Source organism: Alternaria ventricosa, assembly GCF_023758065.1.
Source record: "Alternaria ventricosa strain BMP 2768 chromosome Unknown scaffold_1, whole genome shotgun sequence".
Lineage (NCBI taxonomy): Eukaryota > Fungi > Ascomycota > Dothideomycetes > Pleosporales > Pleosporaceae > Alternaria > Alternaria ventricosa.
Window position 1 is genome coordinate 111187 of NW_026055681.1, and position 20363 is coordinate 131549.

The 20363-nt window shown below is 49.9% G+C and overlaps 5 protein-coding genes and 1 non-coding gene across 6 annotated transcripts; 4 read left to right on the top strand and 2 right to left on the bottom strand.

Annotated features, from left to right (window-relative positions):
• Window positions 1–142: 142 nt before the first annotated feature.
• On the top strand, window positions 143–1063 carry J4E93_000041 (uncharacterized protein; the record flags this gene model as incomplete). The annotated part of the gene is made up of 3 exons (XM_049338005.1): window positions 143–226; window positions 276–288; window positions 336–1063. The coding sequence occupies 3 exons, from the start codon at window positions 143–145 to the stop codon at window positions 1061–1063; spliced, it is 825 nt and encodes a 274-aa protein (XP_049203890.1).
• Window positions 1064–1255: 192 nt separating this feature from the next.
• J4E93_000042 lies at window positions 1256–1347 on the top strand. The gene has a single exon. It is a non-coding gene; the product is annotated as a tRNA-Ser (tRNA).
• A 2654-nt stretch (window positions 1348–4001) lies between these two features.
• Window positions 4002–6446, top strand: J4E93_000043 (uncharacterized protein; the record flags this gene model as incomplete). The annotated part of the gene is made up of 1 exon (XM_049338006.1): window positions 4002–6446. The coding sequence occupies one exon, from the start codon at window positions 4002–4004 to the stop codon at window positions 6444–6446; it is 2445 nt and encodes an 814-aa protein (XP_049203891.1).
• A 1389-nt stretch (window positions 6447–7835) lies between these two features.
• Window positions 7836–9712, top strand: J4E93_000044 (uncharacterized protein; the record flags this gene model as incomplete). Its single annotated transcript, XM_049338007.1, has 5 exons — window positions 7836–7944; window positions 8000–8375; window positions 8424–8941; window positions 8990–9405; window positions 9461–9712. 5 exons carry the CDS (start codon window positions 7836–7838, stop codon window positions 9710–9712), a joined length of 1671 nt encoding a protein of 556 aa, XP_049203892.1.
• Window positions 9713–10515: 803 nt separating this feature from the next.
• Window positions 10516–11897, bottom strand: J4E93_000045 (uncharacterized protein; the record flags this gene model as incomplete). The annotated part of the gene is made up of 2 exons (XM_049338008.1): window positions 10516–11721; window positions 11769–11897. The coding sequence occupies 2 exons, from the start codon at window positions 11895–11897 to the stop codon at window positions 10516–10518; spliced, it is 1335 nt and encodes a 444-aa protein (XP_049203893.1).
• A 3263-nt stretch (window positions 11898–15160) lies between these two features.
• Window positions 15161–17227, bottom strand: J4E93_000046 (uncharacterized protein; the record flags this gene model as incomplete). The annotated part of the gene is made up of 7 exons (XM_049338009.1): window positions 15161–15412; window positions 15462–15565; window positions 15615–16103; window positions 16155–17018; window positions 17069–17097; window positions 17148–17171; window positions 17223–17227. 7 exons carry the CDS (start codon window positions 17225–17227, stop codon window positions 15161–15163), a joined length of 1767 nt encoding a protein of 588 aa, XP_049203894.1.
• Between the last annotated feature and the right edge of the window lie 3136 nt (window positions 17228–20363).

Sequence of the window (20363 nt, forward strand, 5' to 3'; positions counted from 1 at the left end):
GTTTGGTTGAGTCGTATCCCACTATCGATAACAATGTGCCTCGGCTGTGCTGGTCCAGCTGTAACCTGCGGTCAGAGCGACCATGCGACCGCGATTGCGATGGCCGTCAGCTACCTCTAGCACACGCGCACTCTACTCAAAGATGGCAGAATCTTTGGTATCGCTTCCAGAAGTTGAGCAGGTCAGCGATCGGGTTATTAGGGTCCTCGGCGGCAACCCCAGCAAGGTGAGCGCCGTTATCATCTAAGAAGCGGCGCGATCTGACAAAGCTCAAGTTTACGCTGCAAGGTATATGCGTTTACAATCCTGCGGCAAACGTGTTCTAAGCTATCTAGGTACGAACACGTACATAGTAGGTCGCGGCGCATCGCGACTTCTCATCGACACTGGCGAAGGCAAACCACAATGGATTGCCTCGATCAAAGCGCTCCTTTCAAAGGAGAACATCGCCATCGATAAAGTACTATTGACGCACTGGCACCACGATCACATTCAAGGCGTCCCCGACCTACTTGCGCATTCTCCGGACACAAGGGTCTACAAGAACGATCCGCACGACGACTGGCTCGCGATAAGTGATGGGCAGAAGTTTGAGACGGAAGGCGCGACCCTACGTGCCTTCTTCTGCCCGGGACATACCACAGACCACACGGCTTTCGTGTTGGAGGAAGAAGATGCCATGTTCACGGCGGACAACGTATTAGGTCAGGGTACAGCCGTGTTTGAGGATCTGGCAGCGTACATGAAGAGTCTCGACGCCATGTCGACGCAGTTCAGGGGTCGCGCATATCCCGGTCATGGGCCTGTCATCGAAGATGGTCCATCAAAGATCACTGAGTATATAAAACACCGCAAGCAGCGTGAGAAACAGGTGTTGGATGTACTTGCGGAGAGTCAAGGCATGGGTTCTATGGATATTGTGAAAGTTATTTACAAAGACTATCCAGAGAATCTCTGGGAACCGGCGGAGAGGGGAATACGCCAGATTCTCGACAAGCTGAAGCAGGAGGGCAAGGTGGGCGGCGAGAAATTGTGGGTGCTTAGTGGGAAGAGTAGTCTTTAGATGTTCCAATGACACATAGTTTGACATGGCTAAATTTCGATAAGCGCCCCAGTGACTTGACTGCGCCCCACCACGCCCATTCTCATGCATAATATATGTTGACCCAGATCATCCAGAGGCTGTGTGAAAGGGTAGTACTTTGCTCTAGTCATGAATTTTGGAAACTCGTTCTTTTCTATCAATTCACCGGTCGTGATGCCAGAGTGGTTAATGGGTTAGACTTGAATTCTCCATTCAGTTATCTAATGGCTTCGGCCTCGCAAGTTCGAATCTTGTGAGTAATAACGTTTAATATGCCTTGATTTGCATGAATACTGATGTCCTGAAGGTTCACGACGAAATCTCATCTTGTGATGTGACCAAAATCTCTTTTTTTGCACTTTTGCAGTGTCCCTTGCTCTGCTACCTGTGTAGCATACGAACCTGTTTGAAGTGCTTTGCTTGTCATCTTCTACTCTGCTTTGTGTTCATTTTCCTTTTATGGAAGAGTGAATTATGTGATGAGACGTCGCGATGAGATAGCAAGCCACCGGTATACGAAGAATGGGCTTGTTAACGCACCACTGTCGTTTACTTTGTTCTGCTCTAGAGCCTCTTGATGTATGCTTGAACAAGTACTAGCTGTCCGCAGAGTTGACTACATAGTTGTCTACACGCGCAACGGCACGAGAGGTGGTCATAATTTGTGGTGCATTTCCGGGCTTTGCTACATACATACTACTATAACTAAGTGAGTATATAGTGTCTTGGATAATGTATACTTCTAGTAAGAAAATAGCCCTAACAATTTTGTTGAGGATGCGACACAAATTGTTGCCGCCCCTGGTGAGGGCTGCGCCCACCAGGTCCTCGCTTACTCAATGGCGTTCTTTCCCCTAGACCCCGCGCAATTCCACACCTCAAGTGCGCATTCTACCAGCGACGAAACGCCAAGCTCCCGAGGTCCTTCAGAACGCAAGAAAGAGTCATGGGTTTGTTTGACGATGCCGAAAACATGGTGCAAGATCACACCGATGATGATGACGAAAGTGTCCAGTCAGATCCGTGTGACGACATCGAAATCACAAGCGGCAATAATATCTCACAGCCTACGAACGCGCGCATTCAAGTCTCGAAGACTTTCCGGCAAGTTGGTCTGTAAAGGGATGCGTAGACATAACTAACTAGTATGGCCTAGTCTGAGAGGACCCATGATCACGCTCGTGATCGGACCAGCGCATGAGGCCGTGTCGATCCAAGTCCATCAAGATATTCTTGCAAGAACTTCTGAATTCTTCGCCCGAGCCCTGAAGCCTGAATGGGCGGCAATGCGGGAGAGGCCGCATCATATTGAGCTACCCGCTTACACAGTAAAAGATGTTGAAACGTACGCACACTGGTTGTACTCTGGAAAAGTACCAGCCAGGTGCTTCGATCTCTATCGAACCTTCCATGATCAAGAGGAGAACAATCCAGTTTGGATCGACCTTGCGACCGCATACGTGTTTGGTGAGCAGATACTGGACCGACATTATCAGCAGACTGTTCTCAACACCATGGCTGGTGTTCAAAACGATAGTTATGATGTCGGAGATAAGCCACCGGACCGGAGAAGACTCTGTATACCAGATTTTCCTTCTGAGGAGGCTATACGTGTTCTTTACCGTGGCACACCCGAAAGCTCGCCCATCAGGGCGTTAGCCGCGGACATGTGTGCATATGCTACCCTTCAGGACGAGGATCGAAGGCCAGACTTCAATCGCTTGCCTCGCGAAGCATTGGTGGACGTTCTGGATGCGATACCAAGGATAAATTCGATACAGAAACTTTCGCGCCCATGGGATGAGTACACGGAAGGTTATTGGCCTATGCTGAACGAAGTCTGAGAAATGTATGTTCTGCTACCAGTTTGTATTCGTTCGTGCGCTATCGCAAATCTAATTCACTCTAGCCGACCTCGCAGCAATCCGTGGACTCACTACTTCACTCGCCACCGCAGATATGTTTCAACATGTTACTAGCATACAAAATTGGTTTACGCCATTCACCGATGACAATACCATCAGCGACTAAAGGGTGGCGACTTTCCTGCTGTACACCATTCAGGCAAGAGAAACTATGTAACACCAACCTCCGTCCCTCTTAAAGGACAAGGTCGCGTAGAGCCTACGTCAACGTTAGATTGCCTACTTTGTATAGTGTTGCTTCAACGTATCCTGCAGCCCTGTTTAAGTTTTACCTTACAATGAGATCTGTATGTGCTTACAGCATGTGCGCGTCTTTGGTACGAGGTGTCTTCTCTCTAATAATAGGAGGGAGCTCATCGTGCGGCACTGGGGCCTTTTCAAAGTTCGATTCGTCAATGAAGACTTTCCTCACGATACAAACTAGACTAGCAGGCTTCCTCGTTTGCATACAAAAGACTGTTGCTTTGTTAAACGTCTGGTGCTTGAATGCGGGCACAACGCAGTTAAGTAACACAGTATATAATTGCAATGCGTGTGTATTCCCTAAACACCTTGTTTCACAGTATGCAGCAGTATATACTCTTCTAAATGTTCTAGTATTTAAACCCAAGCCATGAAGTTCGGTGCGTCCCACTACAAAAGGTTATACCGTAGAGTTTTGACGATGCCTGGAAGATATCCAGCGTACGCTATGATACGCGATTGTGAATGTCTTTCACTTCAGTTGCATTTCACCCATCGCCGCTATCGCAACCACACTGAAGAATGTGTGCAGTCTCCGGTGGCTGTTCCAAATAGGTACGTGCATTTGCACCGACCGACTGAGTAGCTGCCGTTCTGCCACTCCCCTAGCCTATATAAACCCCCGATCCCTCGACTCAATACCTCAACACTGCACTTCTTTACTCTACTCCACTCAACCAGAACTTCCATCAAACTCCACCAAGAGTCACCTGAGCCTCATTTTTAAGCAAACGTCAGCAATCACAAAGATGGGAGGCAAGAATAAGAAGAAGAGCGCCGCCGGCGCCGATGGGATGGCCAGTTCCAGCAAGAAAAAGAAGGGACGCGGCGGCATGAGCGACAAGCAAGAAGAGAACAAAACCAGAACCTTGGAGGACCTCAACTCTTCCTCAGCTTGGGATCGTGATGATGCCGAAGACGATGCGACACGCGAACCGGACGACGTTGCCGAAACTTCCGAAGAGCCCATCGAATCCACTCCAACTACAGAACAGGCACAGGATGTAACTGAAACTGAGCCAGTCAAGAGCGACGACCCGCAGGACGAGCTTCCACAGCAAGAGCCCGATGTCGCGGAGACTGAGATACCTTGGACTACGACGCCGTCAACGCGAAAGAACAAGGCAAGCAACGTATCAGACGCTGAAGATGTCTCCAGTGATGCCCTTCCTAGCATCCAAGTCCCTACCGACTCATGGTCTTTTGGTGAGAAAGGCGTCACCGATGATGCGAAGTCTCAAGATGCTGGACAGCTCCAAGATACTACAAACTTTCATGAGGATGTCGGCGATAAGCTCAAGCATCTTTCGCTCGAAACACAAACGTTACAAGAAGACGTGAAAGTAACAGATGGCAAAGAGAAGCAGGATACGATCGTTGCAGCTGATAACGCTGTGCGCCGGCCAAAGGTCGAGGATGAAGCAGCACTTGGAAATTCTAGCGACGAGTCATCAGCTCCTCTCGAAGCTCATCGGGCGCTGTCACCGTCGCCTCTCAAAGAACAGCTTGGAGAAACCCGTGAGCCTACTGAAGATCAGGGAAACAAAGTACGAGCGTCGACCGAATTGCCTCAAAAGCCGAAGCTCAACGATCGACCTGCACCACCTACTCAGGAAATGGTAAAGCAGCCTGCGACTGCGCGACCCCTTGCTGATAAGCCGCAACTACCAAGCAAGCCTCAGTCCTCTACTGAGGTCCAACAAACCCAAGCACCACCACCGGCACAGTTGCAGCAGCCTCCCAAGTCCAAGCCGCCTATTCAGGCTCAAACACAATTACCGGTACAGTCACAACGGCCTAGCAAGTCTAAGACTTCTGTTCAAGTTCAAGGCACCCAAACAGAACACTGGACACCTCCGCTGCCCCCAGTCACGCCTAAGAACCCTACCCGAGACCAAGGCACCAATACAGAGCCATGGACGCCTCAACGGCCTCCGTTCAAGCCCAAAACTCCTACCCGAGACCAGGGCACCCAGACAGAGCCATGGTTTGAGCCACAGCCGCCGGCCAAACACGAAACCATCACCCGCAACCAAGGCGCCCAGGCACAAGTACCGTCTTCGTCAGCCCCGAAGCCAAAGTCTCATGGTAGGGCGGAGCCTCCTCTTCGAGGGATCCTGAAAAAGTCTACCGCTTCGCCGTCAGCTTCCACTAGGCCGCAGAACCAAGAAATCGAGATCTCCAATGGCCCGCGAGCACCGCGACCTTCCAATTCCGCCACGCCATCAGCTTCCACCGGGCCGCAGAATCAAGGAAGCGGCTTTCCTTATGGTCGGCCAGCACCGCCGTCTAACGGTCTCGCACAGTCTAGCCAGAACCGGCGATCGTTGGAACCAGAGCGGAACAACCATGGCACGGCTGGGTCGACTTATGGCTCAGCAAGCGGAACACCACTCGGAAGATTCAACGTGCCTGCAACGCCTCCGGTTCGATCAACTCCAGATCAACGCAGATCACCTCGACCAATCCTAATCCAAGCGGACCCTGATTTAGTTGTAGAGCTGGTTGTAAATCACCAGTATGATAGATCCGCAATAGCTTACCAACGCACCCTGGCGAGGAACACGGATCACTTCATTAAACCTGGAAACTTATACCCAGCTTCTGGAAAAGTGAGGAGCCACTTCGTGGGCGAACAATTCTCCAGCCGAGTGGTCAAAGAATACGTGGAGTGGCTAGATCGTGGTAGGCTTCCTACCATGGCTTCCCTTGGTCGACTCACTCCTTCCAGAGCTGACGAGGTTCTCATGTTCTTGGCTCGCGCATACATTTTTGGCGAGCGGATCGACGACAGGGCTTGGATGAACGATGTCATGAATTCGTTTACCTATGTGCATATCCATGATTGGCGCCTCGAGCTGGACGATGTCATCTTATTCACGTATAAGTTTTCGGTTTCTGATTCACGTCTGCGTACGCTTTTGGCGGATTTGTTCGCGTACCTTCTCCCTGACCCTGAGCAATTGTTGTCTCAGGATGCCATCCCACTAGTGGAGGAATTGAGGGTCCTGCCGGCAGCATTTATTCGCGCTGTACGACGCGAGATGATGCAGAGGATAAATTGTACGCCCTCGTGCTGGCGCGCCCGTCTCGATCACCCATCGCATTACTATGTTGATGAAGAGGGAGAGGGTGGGCTTTCATGGAGACAAGCGCTTGATTGTGGGCATAGCGAGGCTACATTGATGAGGTAAAATGTCATGTTTTGGAACTTTTCAGGGTAGGATAAGTACCTCGTAGTGTGTTAGAGCAGCTGTAATAGAAGCATGAAACGGAATACCATCTGCTCGTTCTTTCGGTTCCTATTACGTGATCCCTTGGTCGCGCGAAGTATGTATCGGGACATAGAAATCTTAATGAATGCCGCCATTGAATGTGCAGTGCATACGAGACATACATCACATTCTTTCTTGGGTGGAGGGGTTCGAAGAGTTCACTCCGCTTCCGCTCTACATTGTCCGGGGAGACCACGAACATCAGTCGCCGTACTTTCCCCCAGATGAACGGGTGAGAGGGAATGTGGAGACCCCACGTTTCTGTCTTGTACTGAGACTGAGCTGATGAGTGATCGAAAGATGTAGTGACGTCGTGCGTGATATCGGAAGGATGACAGGTCGGCGGTTAGAATTACTGTCCCTTCAGTAGCGCGGCCCACTTGTCGGCGACTCTTTCCTTCCGATGCTGATCGGGGTTAGTCCAGCACCTAGCTTCCACTAATGTCCGCTTGAAGCAGGAATTCCCGCCGCGACCTCCACTTTCGCCGGCAGCTTTTCCCTTGAGATGGTCAGCTTTGAAAGGACGTTTACCCAACTGGACGACTGCGCAGCGCGGAACGACGCGAGCCTAATTTTGGGGAATCCGGGGTAGCACTGGCACGCTCGCGCGCGTTTTCTGGGGTCTCCGAGCACCCCATACGGTCACCGCGGCCTTTGAAGATGCGGAGAAGGGCGTATGACGCCGGCAGCAGGGGTTTTGAAGGTTGGCGGAGCCAGTGCCAGCCTCTCAGAAGCAAATCTGGAGACCAATGTCACGCGATCTAATTTCAAGATTAGCATCAAGACGTTCATCATGCAATTGCTACTGATTCTCACGATCCGTAGCAGAGCAGCTCGGTCAGTCTCGGACGCAAGGGTCCCACAGAAACTTCGAGCGAATCTTCCGATCCAAGCGGCGTAGCCTCAACAGCACAAACCCCACATGCGCTCACCGCGCTGGCATCTCAAGTCACCCGCTAACCTAACAGACAGAAGGTCGCAAGAGGCAGGTGTGAAGCTGAGCTAACGTGAAGCCGCTTCAGAAACGCCGGCCGTGGTTGTTCCTAGCATTTCATCCACACTCCTTGGCGTTCGTTCTGGGAAGTCATCGGATGTGCGCTTAACGGCAGTCAGACGCCTGACACTAGCGTTGGCAGATACTGTACATGGTGTGGACCCACCGGACAAGAGTTAACGCGGCATCAAGCGAGATATCGAAAGTGCATAAAGCGGTCGATTGCCTCCTCGCATTCACTGCTCCCTCCTAGCCAGGCCATCCACTACACAGGCGATTTCAGCACAACACGACCCATATCACTGCACGTCATCATGGGTGGACAAGATTCGATCAAGAGCGCCCCTTATGAGCAGCGCGAGGCAATGTCTCCGTACCCTAGCAAACAGGGAACGGTGACTCGGGAACCTTATGGACCAGCAGGTATGCATATCACTTTGTGGAACCTCAATCACACGTGGGCTAATCCTAGAGCCAGGTTTCCGCGGCCTCTTCTCAAACCCTTACGTCGCCATGTGTGCAGCCTTTGCTACGATTGGAGGTCTTCTCTTTGGATACGATCAGGGTGTTATTTCCGTAACGCTCGTCATGGATCAGTTCCTCGACCGGTTTCCGCGTGTCTCGAGTGAAGCTTCAGGAGCTGGTTTCTGGAAGGGCCTGATGACTGCTATGCTTGAATTGGGCGCACTGATCGGTGCCCTTTTTGCCGGCTGGATTGCAGACAAACTCTCCAGGAAATATTCCATTGTCGTCGCAGTCATCATCTTCACGATCGGAAGTTTTCTACAAACAGCAGCAATGGACTACGCCATGTTGACGGTCGGACGTTTGATCGGAGGATGGGGAATTGGAGCGTATGTTGAGCCATGGTCGTACACGAGATAGATGCTAACCACGCGTAGTCTTGCAACTATCGCCCCACTCTACATTTCGGAGATTGCGCCACCAGAGATCCGCGGTGCTCTTCTCGTCCTGCAGGAGTTCAGCATCGTCCTCGGCATCGTGATCGCCTTCTGGACGACCTATGGCACGCGCTTCATGGCCGGCGAATGGTCATGGCGTCTCCCGTTCCTTATCCAGATGATTCCCGGTCTTATTCTGGGTGCTGGCATTGTTTTCTTGCCCTTCTCTCCGAGATGGCTCGCCAGCAAAGGCCGCGACGACGAAGCCCTAGTCGTACTGGGCAAGCTCCGCAAGCTTCCCACTGACGACCCGCGCATCTTCCAAGAATGGTGCGAGATCCGCGCAGAAGTTACCTTTAACCACGAAGTGAGCGTTGAGAGGCACCCGGAGTTACAAGCCAAAACTCGCACGAACGAGTTCAAGCTTGAGGTTCAGTCTTGGCTCGACTGCTTTAGACATGGATGCTGGAAGCGCACTGTCGTCGGAGTTGGCATCATGTTCTTCCAGCAGTTTGTTGGTATGTTCTTCCTTACCCCGACGTGAGAAAATACTAACACGACTCTAGGTATCAATGCTCTGATCTACTATTCGCCCTCTCTTTTCGAAACACTAGGCCAGGACTACGAGATGCAGCTTCTACTTTCCGGCATCATCAACTGCACGCAGCTTGTTGGTGTCGCAACAAGTCTATGGACCATGGACCGCTTCGGGCGCCGGCCACTACTCCTCACCGGTGCCGCTCTCATGTTTATCTGCCATCTCATCATCGCTGTCTTGGTTGGCAAGTTTGGTGGACGATGGTTAGACTTCGCAGTGGAGGGCTGGGTTGCCGTCGCCTTCCTATTCTTCTACATGTTCAGCTTCGGTGCTACTTGGGGTCCCGTCCCGTGGGCTATGCCTTCGGAAATCTTCCCATCTTCCTTGAGAGCTAAGGGTGTTGCACTCTCAACGTGCTCCAACTGGTTCAACAACTTCATCATCGTAAGTTTTCCCTTCGTCTTTAATGTCTGTGACTAGTGACTGACTTGTATACCAGGGGTTGATCACTCCTCCTCTTGTTCAAAACACCGGTTTCGGAGCCTATACCTTCTTCGCCGTCTTCTGTGGACTCGCCTTTGTTTTCACATTCTTCGTAGTCCCAGAGACATCTGGCAAGACTTTGGAGGAGATGGATCAGGTTTTCAAGGATGTCAGCAGTGAGGCGGAAGAGCAACAGAAGGCGCGCATCATGCGCGACATCATCGAAGGCAAACAAAACGAGACTGTCACCGCAACCGCGGTCCCTTGAAGCAGAACAAGTGCTCAACAAGGGGGCCAGTAAATTTTGTAATTAGCGAAACAATTATTCAATCTATTCTTCTCACGGCTTTGAGCACTACGAATGGATTTTGAATAATACAATCGATTGCAGGATTGGGCCTTCGAAGCGCAGTCGCATGGTGCACGATGAGCGGGTCGCTCCCGCTCGCCACCGGTGAAAGACGTTGTGTACATGCGGCGTACGTGCAACGCAAACTTCTTGACTCGCTATCCCGTATCACGACGATTGTCTGGTTGCGTATCGTATTCACGATGACCACGTGATGTCACAATGGATGTAAGACTGCGATTCGATTGCGCCCGGTTTGCCTCATCGAGAACACGAGTCCCTGTCCGTCGAGATCTGTTAACGGATATCTAGACGCTCTGATCAGCGTTGCAGCTTAGGGGGAATGTCGTGCAAATCGTAGATACAATCCAGCATGTGCATCTCATGCTAGCTGCGAGAGATATGTTTGTCAGGAGCAATCTTGTTTTTGACGCCCTGAAGCCATATACTGCTTAGCTACGCCAAAGCTGAGCTACATCCAAAGCATCGCGGAAGGAACACTTGGAATGTAAAAGCGCACGTAACCAGAATCTTAGGTGCACGCGTGCGTTGCTATTCAAACACCTCGCCGAGTTGTGCGTCGAGCTCCATACTCCCTGTGACGTAAGAAAATTGCCTTCAAAGGAGCTCCGCGGGAAAGAGCGCAGCACCGCTCTGACCTAGGAAACAAGAACGGCGTTGCCATTTCGTACCTTCCACTCCGTCAACGTCCCGTTTTTCCGTCATTGTGTTCGTTCTATCATGTCACTCCCAGATCCTTGATGACCGATAATCTCCACGTTCTGCGCCAGAATGCGAGGCTTCCCATCGCCAAACTTTTGCAGCTGAGCCGTCAGGGTTTCCCAACTTTCGCCCCGCACCACCCTTCCCAGTACAGAATCATGACCCGACTGGCTCCAAGGCCGCGATAATTCCGTAGAACTCCGTGTTGGTTGTCCCAGCACCGATTCCAATGCAAGGTGCGCATAACACACGGCCTCATTCGCATCGCCTGGTATGCCTATGTCGTCGAATGGCTTTGTTATCACGCTCTCGGGGAGCTCCGCTTCGAGGTAGTCTATGATGTTCGCGTTGCGCGCACTCGGGCCACTAATGAAGAGTTCGTCGACGCCCTGGCCGGCAGGAAAGCGGAGCGCGAGGAGTCTGCGATACTGCTTCAAGATGTTCTCGGCTGTTATACGGGTAACAGTAGCAATAGTGTCTGCTTCGGAGAGTTTCATGAAGATGCACTCATCAACAACTCGTTGCGCTTCGTGTTCGCCAAACATATCCCGGGCTATGCTTAAAGAAGGCAAGACGCGAGAGTAATCGTGCGTCTGGAGGAAACGTGTGACAATCGCTTGATTGGGCTTTCCAGGCGCTGCATATTTCCCGTCGTTGTCATTGTTACGATCGTTTGAAGTGCAGTACTTCATGGCGTAGTCAATGAACACGCTTCCAGGCCCGCAGTCGCGACAGTTTGTCCCTCGAGCATCTCCCTTCGACCGAGGAGGAATGAAGCTACAATTCGCAAGCTCGCCGATATTCAGACAAGCTCGAAACTTGGAAGAGTGCCTTAAGAAGAGATGATCAACGTAGACGACAGGGGAAACTTGGGGCCTCAAAGAGCCTGCTTCAATGACAGCAAAGTCGAAGACAGTGTTGACGCCAATCTCGGTTTTTATATTCGCGTTCCATCCCAGCGGGTGCGTGCTCAGGTTGTTCGTTTCGGGCATGTCAGGTCGCCTCAGGCCGGATGTGTGTGTGCCGACCAGATCTATGGATGCGAGTGGTATGCAATACTTCTCACAGAAGGTGGTAATGCCATTGGAGAACAAGTAGCCGAGCAGCGCGTTGAGGCGTGTCACTAGTGAGGAGTTGCGCTCAACATCGCGGAGGGAAGTGAGGATGTGGTTTCGGACAGGAGGTGAGGTAGGTAGCGAACCGCACTGTCTTTCGTCAGCATTTGCAGAGCGACAGCATGAACAGTACTAACTTGAATGGGCTCTAGATACAGCGTGGCACTAGGGGAGGCTTGCAGATACCGGACCAGCGCGAAGTCAAGCTGGTTCAACCCACTTCCGCAACAGACCCCGAGAATCCGGAGGTCCAATGCACTCTTCATGGTGTCTCTCGTATGAACTTGCAGGCTTCCATGGTCTGTTGCTGAGTCGTTGCGACGCATACTAAGCTTGACTGTCGTTCAATCAAGAAGTATGCATGAGTGCTTCATGTCCGGAGGCGAAGATCATTAAATGGTAGAGGCCTGGAGGTACCTAAGCAAGGTAGGACTTGTCGAGTGGCGTCTGACTGAGGCGTCGCCAAAGGCATCTCGGGTTATTGCCCCATAAGGGGCTTTGCATAGAGGAATGCGTGCCAAAGGTACGCTGTGGCGTGGATGGGTATCCGCATCGCGCTATGCGAATCTCAACGAACCCGATGAGGACTTGCTGTACTTAGACTCCCACCCCGCAGAACAGAAAAATCTAACGCTTGCGGCTACGCCTTCCCCGCACAGGCTACAATACCCGCTAAATCTATTATAATTAAGAATTATTAGTTGCGCAATAAGCTATAATACTACTACACTACTATATTTTTTTAACTTTAATAGCTTAAATAAACTGCGTAAGCACCTCTAATTAACTACTAGTAAAACTCTACCTTAATTTAATAAAGAGAGCGCAATTCTATAAAGTCTTTAACTATACTACTACTAAAAGTAAATATAGCGCCTAGAAGCTCTTTAGAGACTTTAGAGTTAGCTATAATACTAGCTATAGACTTCTTTATAATTGCAAGAACTATAGATAACTTATAGAGTATTATTAGAAGCTCTAAAACTTTAAATAGCGCTATTATAGTACCTAGTAGAGCTCTAAATATATAGTTTCTAATAAATAACTTAATAGAATTATAAATATAAGCTAGAAGACTTAGAAGCTTTACATTAATAATTAAGCTACTAGAGTTAGTATTTCTACTTACTAGAAGATAATTTAGAGAGCTTTATTAAAGTAGAAAAAGGCTATAAGGTTTAAAGCTGCAAAGTAGAAAGCTATTATACTTAGGTAGGCTAAACAGCGTTGTAATTATACTAATCTCTACTATTTAAAGCTTCTTTTAGACTTCTAGAATAGTGTAATATTTACTAATAAAACTTATATAGCTCTTAATAACTTCTCTAATAAATAGATTCTTTAAGTTATTAGAGAGCGCTATAAACTAAAGAACGTAGTATAGAATCTCTACTAATAGTATATTATTATATACTTTACTACCTAGGTAAATTAGTATAAAAGAGCTCTAGAATTAATATTCTATAATAATAAGTATAATAACGTTAAGCTAGTAAAGCGTTTTCTATATTCTTATTAATGTCTAAAGTAGAAGACTTTAGAAGAGTTCTAAAAATATTATTATTAGTATAACACTAAGTAAGCTTTTATTTCTAATATTATAAAGCTAAAGAACTCTATAAGAGCTTACTACTATATTAAGAAGATTCTCTCTATTTACTATAATGCGTTACATAGTTTATAAGCTTATTTAGATATTCTCTAAGCTTATATTTACTTTAAGAATTACTATAACTAGCTTTTTATTAAAGATAATAATCTAAGCTATAGTACTTATAATTCTAACTCTCTTCTAGCTATCTATAAGCGTTAGAAAGGCGTCTGTAGACTTTCTTACTTAGTAAATTTACTAGATCTTAATTCTATTAAAGAAATCTAAAATATTATTAAGAAGAGAGTTTAATATTATCTTTATAATATTAATAGTATCTTAGAGCTTAAAATAGAGCTTTAGAACGCTTAGAAAGAGGTTATAATATATTAAGTAAGACGCTAAATTAAGTAGATACCTAAATACTATATTTAGGCGTAGCACTAGCTAGAAATATAAATAAAAACAAGTCTATAGTAACTATAACACTAAAATCTAAGCCTATATAGCGATTATAGTATATATAGAAAGCTTTAATAATAAAATTATAATATTTATATTATTCTATAATGTTTAAAACGTTAATTTTAGGCGTAAAATTGCTGTTTTTAACATACCTTAGCAACCTCTGTCCCCTTAGCAAGCGTTAGATTTTTCTCTTCCAGGGGGTGCTCCCGTGACCAGGCTCTGGCACCTCGTTACGACTTACGCGAAAGGATTGGCCCGGGACAAATATCCGGCCGCGAAATGACGTAGCTGCTCAACGTTCATCTCTTCAACATATCAATCCAGCAACCAGGCACATGCTAAACAAGTACGCACGGGAAAATTCGCTTGTGTTCTTTACTGCCGGTCTGTCACAAATTAACGGAGTGCAGGCATAACGCGTTGTACAAGACCATATGCACCACAGTCATACTTAGATCATGCTCAGGTAGCGCTTCCAGACGTGCAATGAGCGAAGAAAAGCTGCCAGAGATCGAGAATCTGTTGCGAGGTTTCGCATGCAAGAAGAGCTTCTCATCTTCGCTTCAGATAGCTTCGTTACGATCAGATTGGTGGTGGCAAGTTAGGACGAGATGCGAGCACGTGGTAAATTTACAAGATCGTCCAAATGCGTGCTGTAGCAAACAATACAATGCATACCACTAGAAGGGGGTCTAACAATGTTTCAACGCAGGCATCGTGATCAAGAGCGTAATCACAGTAACTACGGGCAGCAGCGTACAAAACGGATGGTTTAGTGATCTAGATATGCTGCGCCACACGAGACTTTCAGCTTGCTTGACTAACAAATTCACATCCTTCTGGCCATCAGTAACGGGTACGTGCGTACAGCTCAGGCGAGTTTCGGTGAACTGTGCCGAACATTACAGCCCTAGATCTGGTTTTAACTGGAAAGAATTCACTGAAGCGAATGATTGCATGTGACAACGGAGATCAGCACACGAGAAATGTTTCTCTCCACGAGAGGAATTGTCATTTTAGAGTAAGACTTAGCGGTGGCATTATTGCTATTCCACTCGGAATTGTTACCCGAGCTCCCAATCCCTGGAAGGTATATTTTCCCGGATTGCACAAGTTCGGTTGACTGCTGACAGCTCCCGGACTACGATAACATCCATGTTCCCGCATGAGAACAGGACTTCTGCGTCGAGTTCTGGAGACACATGAAGAGGACAAAGTGACACGATACAGGCAGTTGACCACGGCGTCTAAAGCTGGTTCGGATTATACCATGTACTGGCTACCAGACACTGAGCGCTTTGTTTTGCACACTACGTGTCTTGTCTGGTTTCATCATCTTTCACATCCACCTTTTCTTGTGGTCCTATCCCACCACCGACCCAGGCTGGTTTTGGGTAGGCCGAGGACAATTATTGGTAACTGGCTCCATGAACCAAGAGTCAATGCCGGCTCGAGTATCGACTTCATGAACTAAGCCACAGGGGTGGACAATGTCGGGATACCCCACTCAGCTTTCAATGCGTTACTGATCCACGTCGTCGGCCACACGTGGTTCTTCTCGAAGTTGTTTAAGAGCTGCACTACCTGATCCCTCTCTTTTGGGTCGCATACAAGAGGTCCCCAGATAAAAATGGTGTGACAGACGGTGATTGCTAGTGGGACAGTCTCCGGTGAGCTATTACTAGCCCCGGAAATGGCGCGAGCATGAGTCAAAATCTGATTCTACTTCAATAAGTAAATGTTCGTGCTGTTTGGTAACTTTGGTCCTTACATCTGTTTCAGACAGGCTGCCGACGTTGCGGATTGCGAACTTGGGGCCTGGCTTGTATCGAAGCAGCATGATACAGGCAAAATGATAGAACCCAAACGATACAGCTGATGATCTTGTGAGCATTTGCGTGAAAAGAGATGGTAGATAACTTACCGTGCCAGTCGGCCGTGAATAGAATTTCAGGAAAGCAGCCTTGACCGTCGGCTGGGCCTTCAAAAATCGCATTGAAGCCTTCCGGTCTACCATGCATCCATGTCTGGACAAGATCCCACAGCTCATTCCATCGCCGCATCTTGTAAGCCTTCTCGTTTTGTGGCTCCTTGCCGTCGAAGCAGAAGTTGACGACACATGCAAGGTTCCAAGTCATTTGATTGGCCCAGGCCGTCTCTAGTCTTAGTCGAGCCAGCGGATGAGCATCTCGTAGTGAGCTTGGGGTCGGGTGCAGCTGCAAAGAAAAATCGATGTCAGGGGGTTGCTGGTTGATGGTGGCATTGTAGAGGCACTGGCGGACGTATACCCAAAAGGCAGCTTCGCGCAATGTGGGCGCTGATGGATCTACATAGTGATTTCCCTGAGAAGATCGAATAATGGCCGAACAACCTGCGAGGTGCTGTTCGTCATCGGAACCAGTACTGGACGGGACTAGAAGCACTGGTTAGGCATGAGAGGCACAATGCATACAATATTACGCACCATTTAGCTGCTCGTAGAATCGCAGTATGACAATAGCACACAAAAGCGTTTCGTCGTGGCTAGCAGCTTGCTCATTCAATCGTTCGATGAGCAGAGCGATGCAACGCTGATAGGACGCCTCGGCTGTCGCGTCTTTTCTGCAGTGGCGAGCAGCAAAAGACATGACGGCATGGCAAAGTACTGGGCATTGCTTGACCTTCTCCGGTATGCCCAGCGTGAATTGACGAGTGGCGTCGGTGCAGTCAAGCCAGCGGCCTAGATGTTCGGTGTAGTGGTGCACGAGCAAGGCCTCTTCATGCGTCAAAGGAACAGGCCGGGGTGAGTAGTTTCTAGTTCCATCTGGCATGTCTCTATGGTTATGCGAATGCGCGTTCGGCTGATGCATGGCCTGGCGGGTATGCATCGGCAGCGAGCCCTCTGGCATGCCGTCCGGGTCGTGCGACTGCAGCAGACTCGCCACCGACACGCCGCCCGTTGTGCTCTTAGATCGGGGAACAAAGTAAGGCGAGCCTGGCGATAGCTGAGCCGACGGTGATGAGACGCTGGTCGATGGGCCTTCCGATGTCCCATCGGTCCGACTGTTTTTCCGCCTTCTCGGTGAAGTGTTCCGGCTCAAGGCTTCCTCGCTGAAACTGTTTGCACGAACGGCTACCTCTGTTCGGCTGATGTTATCGACCCCATCGACACCGTCAACATCCATCATGTCTTCCTTGGTCTCGGTTTCCTCATCAGTGCCGCCGGCAGCAGATCGACTGGAAGAGGGCCCGTCAGGCCGGTAGTCCTTGAACTTAGTATGAGGCTCCTCCCACTGACAGGGACGGTTTTTCTTGCCGCATGCTTTGCATACTGGACGGGTCTCGTCACCTGGGTGGACCATCAGTACGGGAAGGAGTGCCTGGAAACAGGACACTCACATTTGACGCGGCGCGCTCGACATGTAAGGCTTGTGCAGATCAGCGGACTTTGTCGCCGCAACCTCATGGATCCACTTACCAGCCGCTCCTAGAGCGGAATTTACTGAATGAAGTCAGTAATACGTTTCATATGTAGGTTGGGAACCGGAGTTACCCCATGTATAGGAAATCCGAATCCAAGGTTCGAATCGAAGTGTACCTGTCGCCGTGTTAGCTAGTGGGGATGTGCCCTTCGCCTCGAGCCCGATCCCTCGACGATAGCGCTCGTCATGAATCGACAAAATGGCTACTATCGGGAGTGCGTACCACGACTACGTAATTGTGTCGTCTCAGGGACCCTTCGGACGACTTCTGGAGTTTGCGCGTAGCCTTTACCGAAGCAGTGACATCTGTAGGATCCTCTCGGCAATCTTGGACAGAAATCAAGAGCGCTCAAGCAGGGCACGTGGAAGCGAGGCAGATGTGGGCTAGATATGCTACGGAGTCGCAGGCTGGTCAACTCTCCGACGTAGTCTTGATAACATTAGTCATTTGCCAGAGCATATGCTTTGCCCTCTGACGCGCTGAAAAAGGGAGTTGAGCCTATAACTCACCCGTCGAAAACGTTCGATGGCCGGTCCGTCGGTCGATGCTGGGTGGATCGGGGTGCAACGTCACGCTGTTGCTCATAGACTAGACTGTGTACTGAAGATACGGCATTCGTGCAAAGCCCATGACCGCCTCGATGAATACTGTCGGGCGTGGCCAATCTTCGATACTGGACCTCACCCGCTCAGTGCTGGTGGCCCTTGCTAGGTGAAAGTTGGCGCGGGATCTTATCCCGCAGCCAGTCAGAGCCCGGAGAAGGGCGGCGCTCGGATCCCAAACCCTCTCCAGGTGCTTAGGTAAGTGGGCATCGGGTGCTGAGGCTTTGCTATGCACCCAGTGTCTTGTGTGCCCCGTACCCAGGGCCGCATCTGCCCAAAGATGTCGAGCACCAGCCCAGTCCCACCAGTCTGTCGGTCAAATGTTCTGACAACTGGCCGCCGGATATGCTCCTAGTCCGAATAGACTGATTCGTATCGAGGTCTTGAGCAGCTCAAATAGCTACCTGAGGAAGCTCACCAGCACGAAGGCTGCTGTATTTCTTGAACTGCCAGTGCCGCTCTTCAGCTGTGCTCGGTCACGATCCACAGCAAGCGCAGACTGCACCTGCATCGGGGCTGGTGACCTACCTCTCCAACTGCGTCGCCAAGAGTTGCTCAGATTAGCATAGTTCAGAACCTCGTTTCGACGTTGGAAACCAGAACCTTCGCACCCTGACGAGGCTGCCATCCTCAACGCTCGTGCTGTCTTGCCGTCCACGCGTGCGCCCACGAACTCCCCGATCACACGAATCCGTCTTAGCCGAGACCATCCATATACCCTGCCCGCTGGCAACACTGCTTAGCCGTACCTACCATAACCAACTGTCGCAAGCACCGGGCCAGACGCGGCACCCAACGAGTTTCTGAGAGAGTACAGCCGGACCATATACCCAAGACCGACTGATAGAAGTTCCGGGATCAGTGAAAGCGTGCGACACCACATCAGCACTGCTCAGCGTGAGCTGCTCAGGCCGAGAATAGTACGAATCTCGATGGTGAACCGAATGCCTGAAATATGGGCGGATCCCTTGGTAGAGGACCCTGTACCATTGAGCTTTTGCAGAGGCGTCCCCGCACACTCAGAATCGACTTGAAAACCCCAGAGCCGGATCATGGAGCGCGCAGAAGGTGAGATGCCACAAAGGTGGCAGCTCAGATCGAGCATGATATTGGAAATCCGGCATCGCAGCCACATTGCACAAGCGCAGGCACCGTCCAGCTGATATTTTGTTGCATCTTACGGTCACAGATTTGGTACCGTACTTCATCTGCGGACCTCACCGGCGCGATCTAGACACCTGCTGTCGTCGAGGCTTCCAAGTTCCTACGAGCACTTTCGAACGCCAGAGTCGCCGACTGCGTACCACGGCTTACGAGAAGCGATCTGCCGACTGACGAAACGGCAGCATCTACACGAACACTGAACCGTCGCGATCGCACCCATTCCTAGAACCCGATTCACGTACACGGCCGAATTCGATTTGCAGAATTACCATGTAAAAAGCCCACAAAGCCTTGTTTGGTGACCGCCCTTCTATTTTGTGAGTGTTAGCATACATCGCATCAGAACACGGCGGGCGAGAGACATACCGATAGGCTCCACTACCGTTCCTGTCTACAAAGGATCTGCTGACGGTCAATTCATGATCGATGTCCATTGTGGCTGACGGCAGAACCACGCGAGCAACTTCGTTTGGGTACGTTCAGTCAAAATAACGTAACAAGGTATACTTAGAATACCTACGGAAAGACGTTCGCAAGGGACTTCGTGTCAGGGACGAAGCAGGAAAAAAAGGAAAGGCTGTCGAATACAGTGATACGAGTATAGCATATGCTATGCAAGATTTCGAGCGCGTTGCGTGTCTACGTAAGACTGCATGCAGCTCATCGATCACACAGCAGTAGACCATACACGGGCGCGGAAGGATCGGATTCTCTTTGGAAGATCGGTTTTTACGAAACCGCATGGACCATGATGGCATTTCTGAGCCACCACGCGGGCAGCCTTACACAATCGATCGATACACCCACTTATATCCGACAGGAACTTGCGACGGCTAGTATGCGACGGACTGAGACGAATGCTTCGATGCGAGATTGGTCCAGCGAAAGCATGCTCCGCGGACCAGTCGGTCCTACCACTGCCTCGCGCTAAGTACCACCCTGTGGCTTGTCAGTGGGGATAACCCCCCCGCGGGCCTCTTGCCACATGGATCCAGAGCATCGGATCAGCTCAAGTAGGCATGGCTGATCACAGCCTAAACGTAAATCCAACGTCCACCCTTCAAGAACAGATGAAGAGACGAGCGCTCGCGTGAAGAGAAGCTCTGTTGCATCAGACACGAACATTTTCACATCAGGATGTGATCATTGCGGGAATGCAGAGCCCAAGGTGTGGTCTTTGGCGCTTAAAACGCGTCCTGTCGCGTGAATAGGCTGGCTTGTACGATTGTGGAAGCATCGGCAACGGCAACGTGAGCGTCAGGATCCGCTCGCCATGTGATTGTAACCCGCGACTGCACCTTGGAGTATGTTCTACACGTACAAAGTATTGTTTGTAGCAGTGTCATACTCCAGACTACTAATAACCAGCCAGTGTGCATGTGACGATGCGCCGATGAAGCCCAACCCTGCGGCTCAACTTCCAACAACATTCGCTCGTTTCTCAG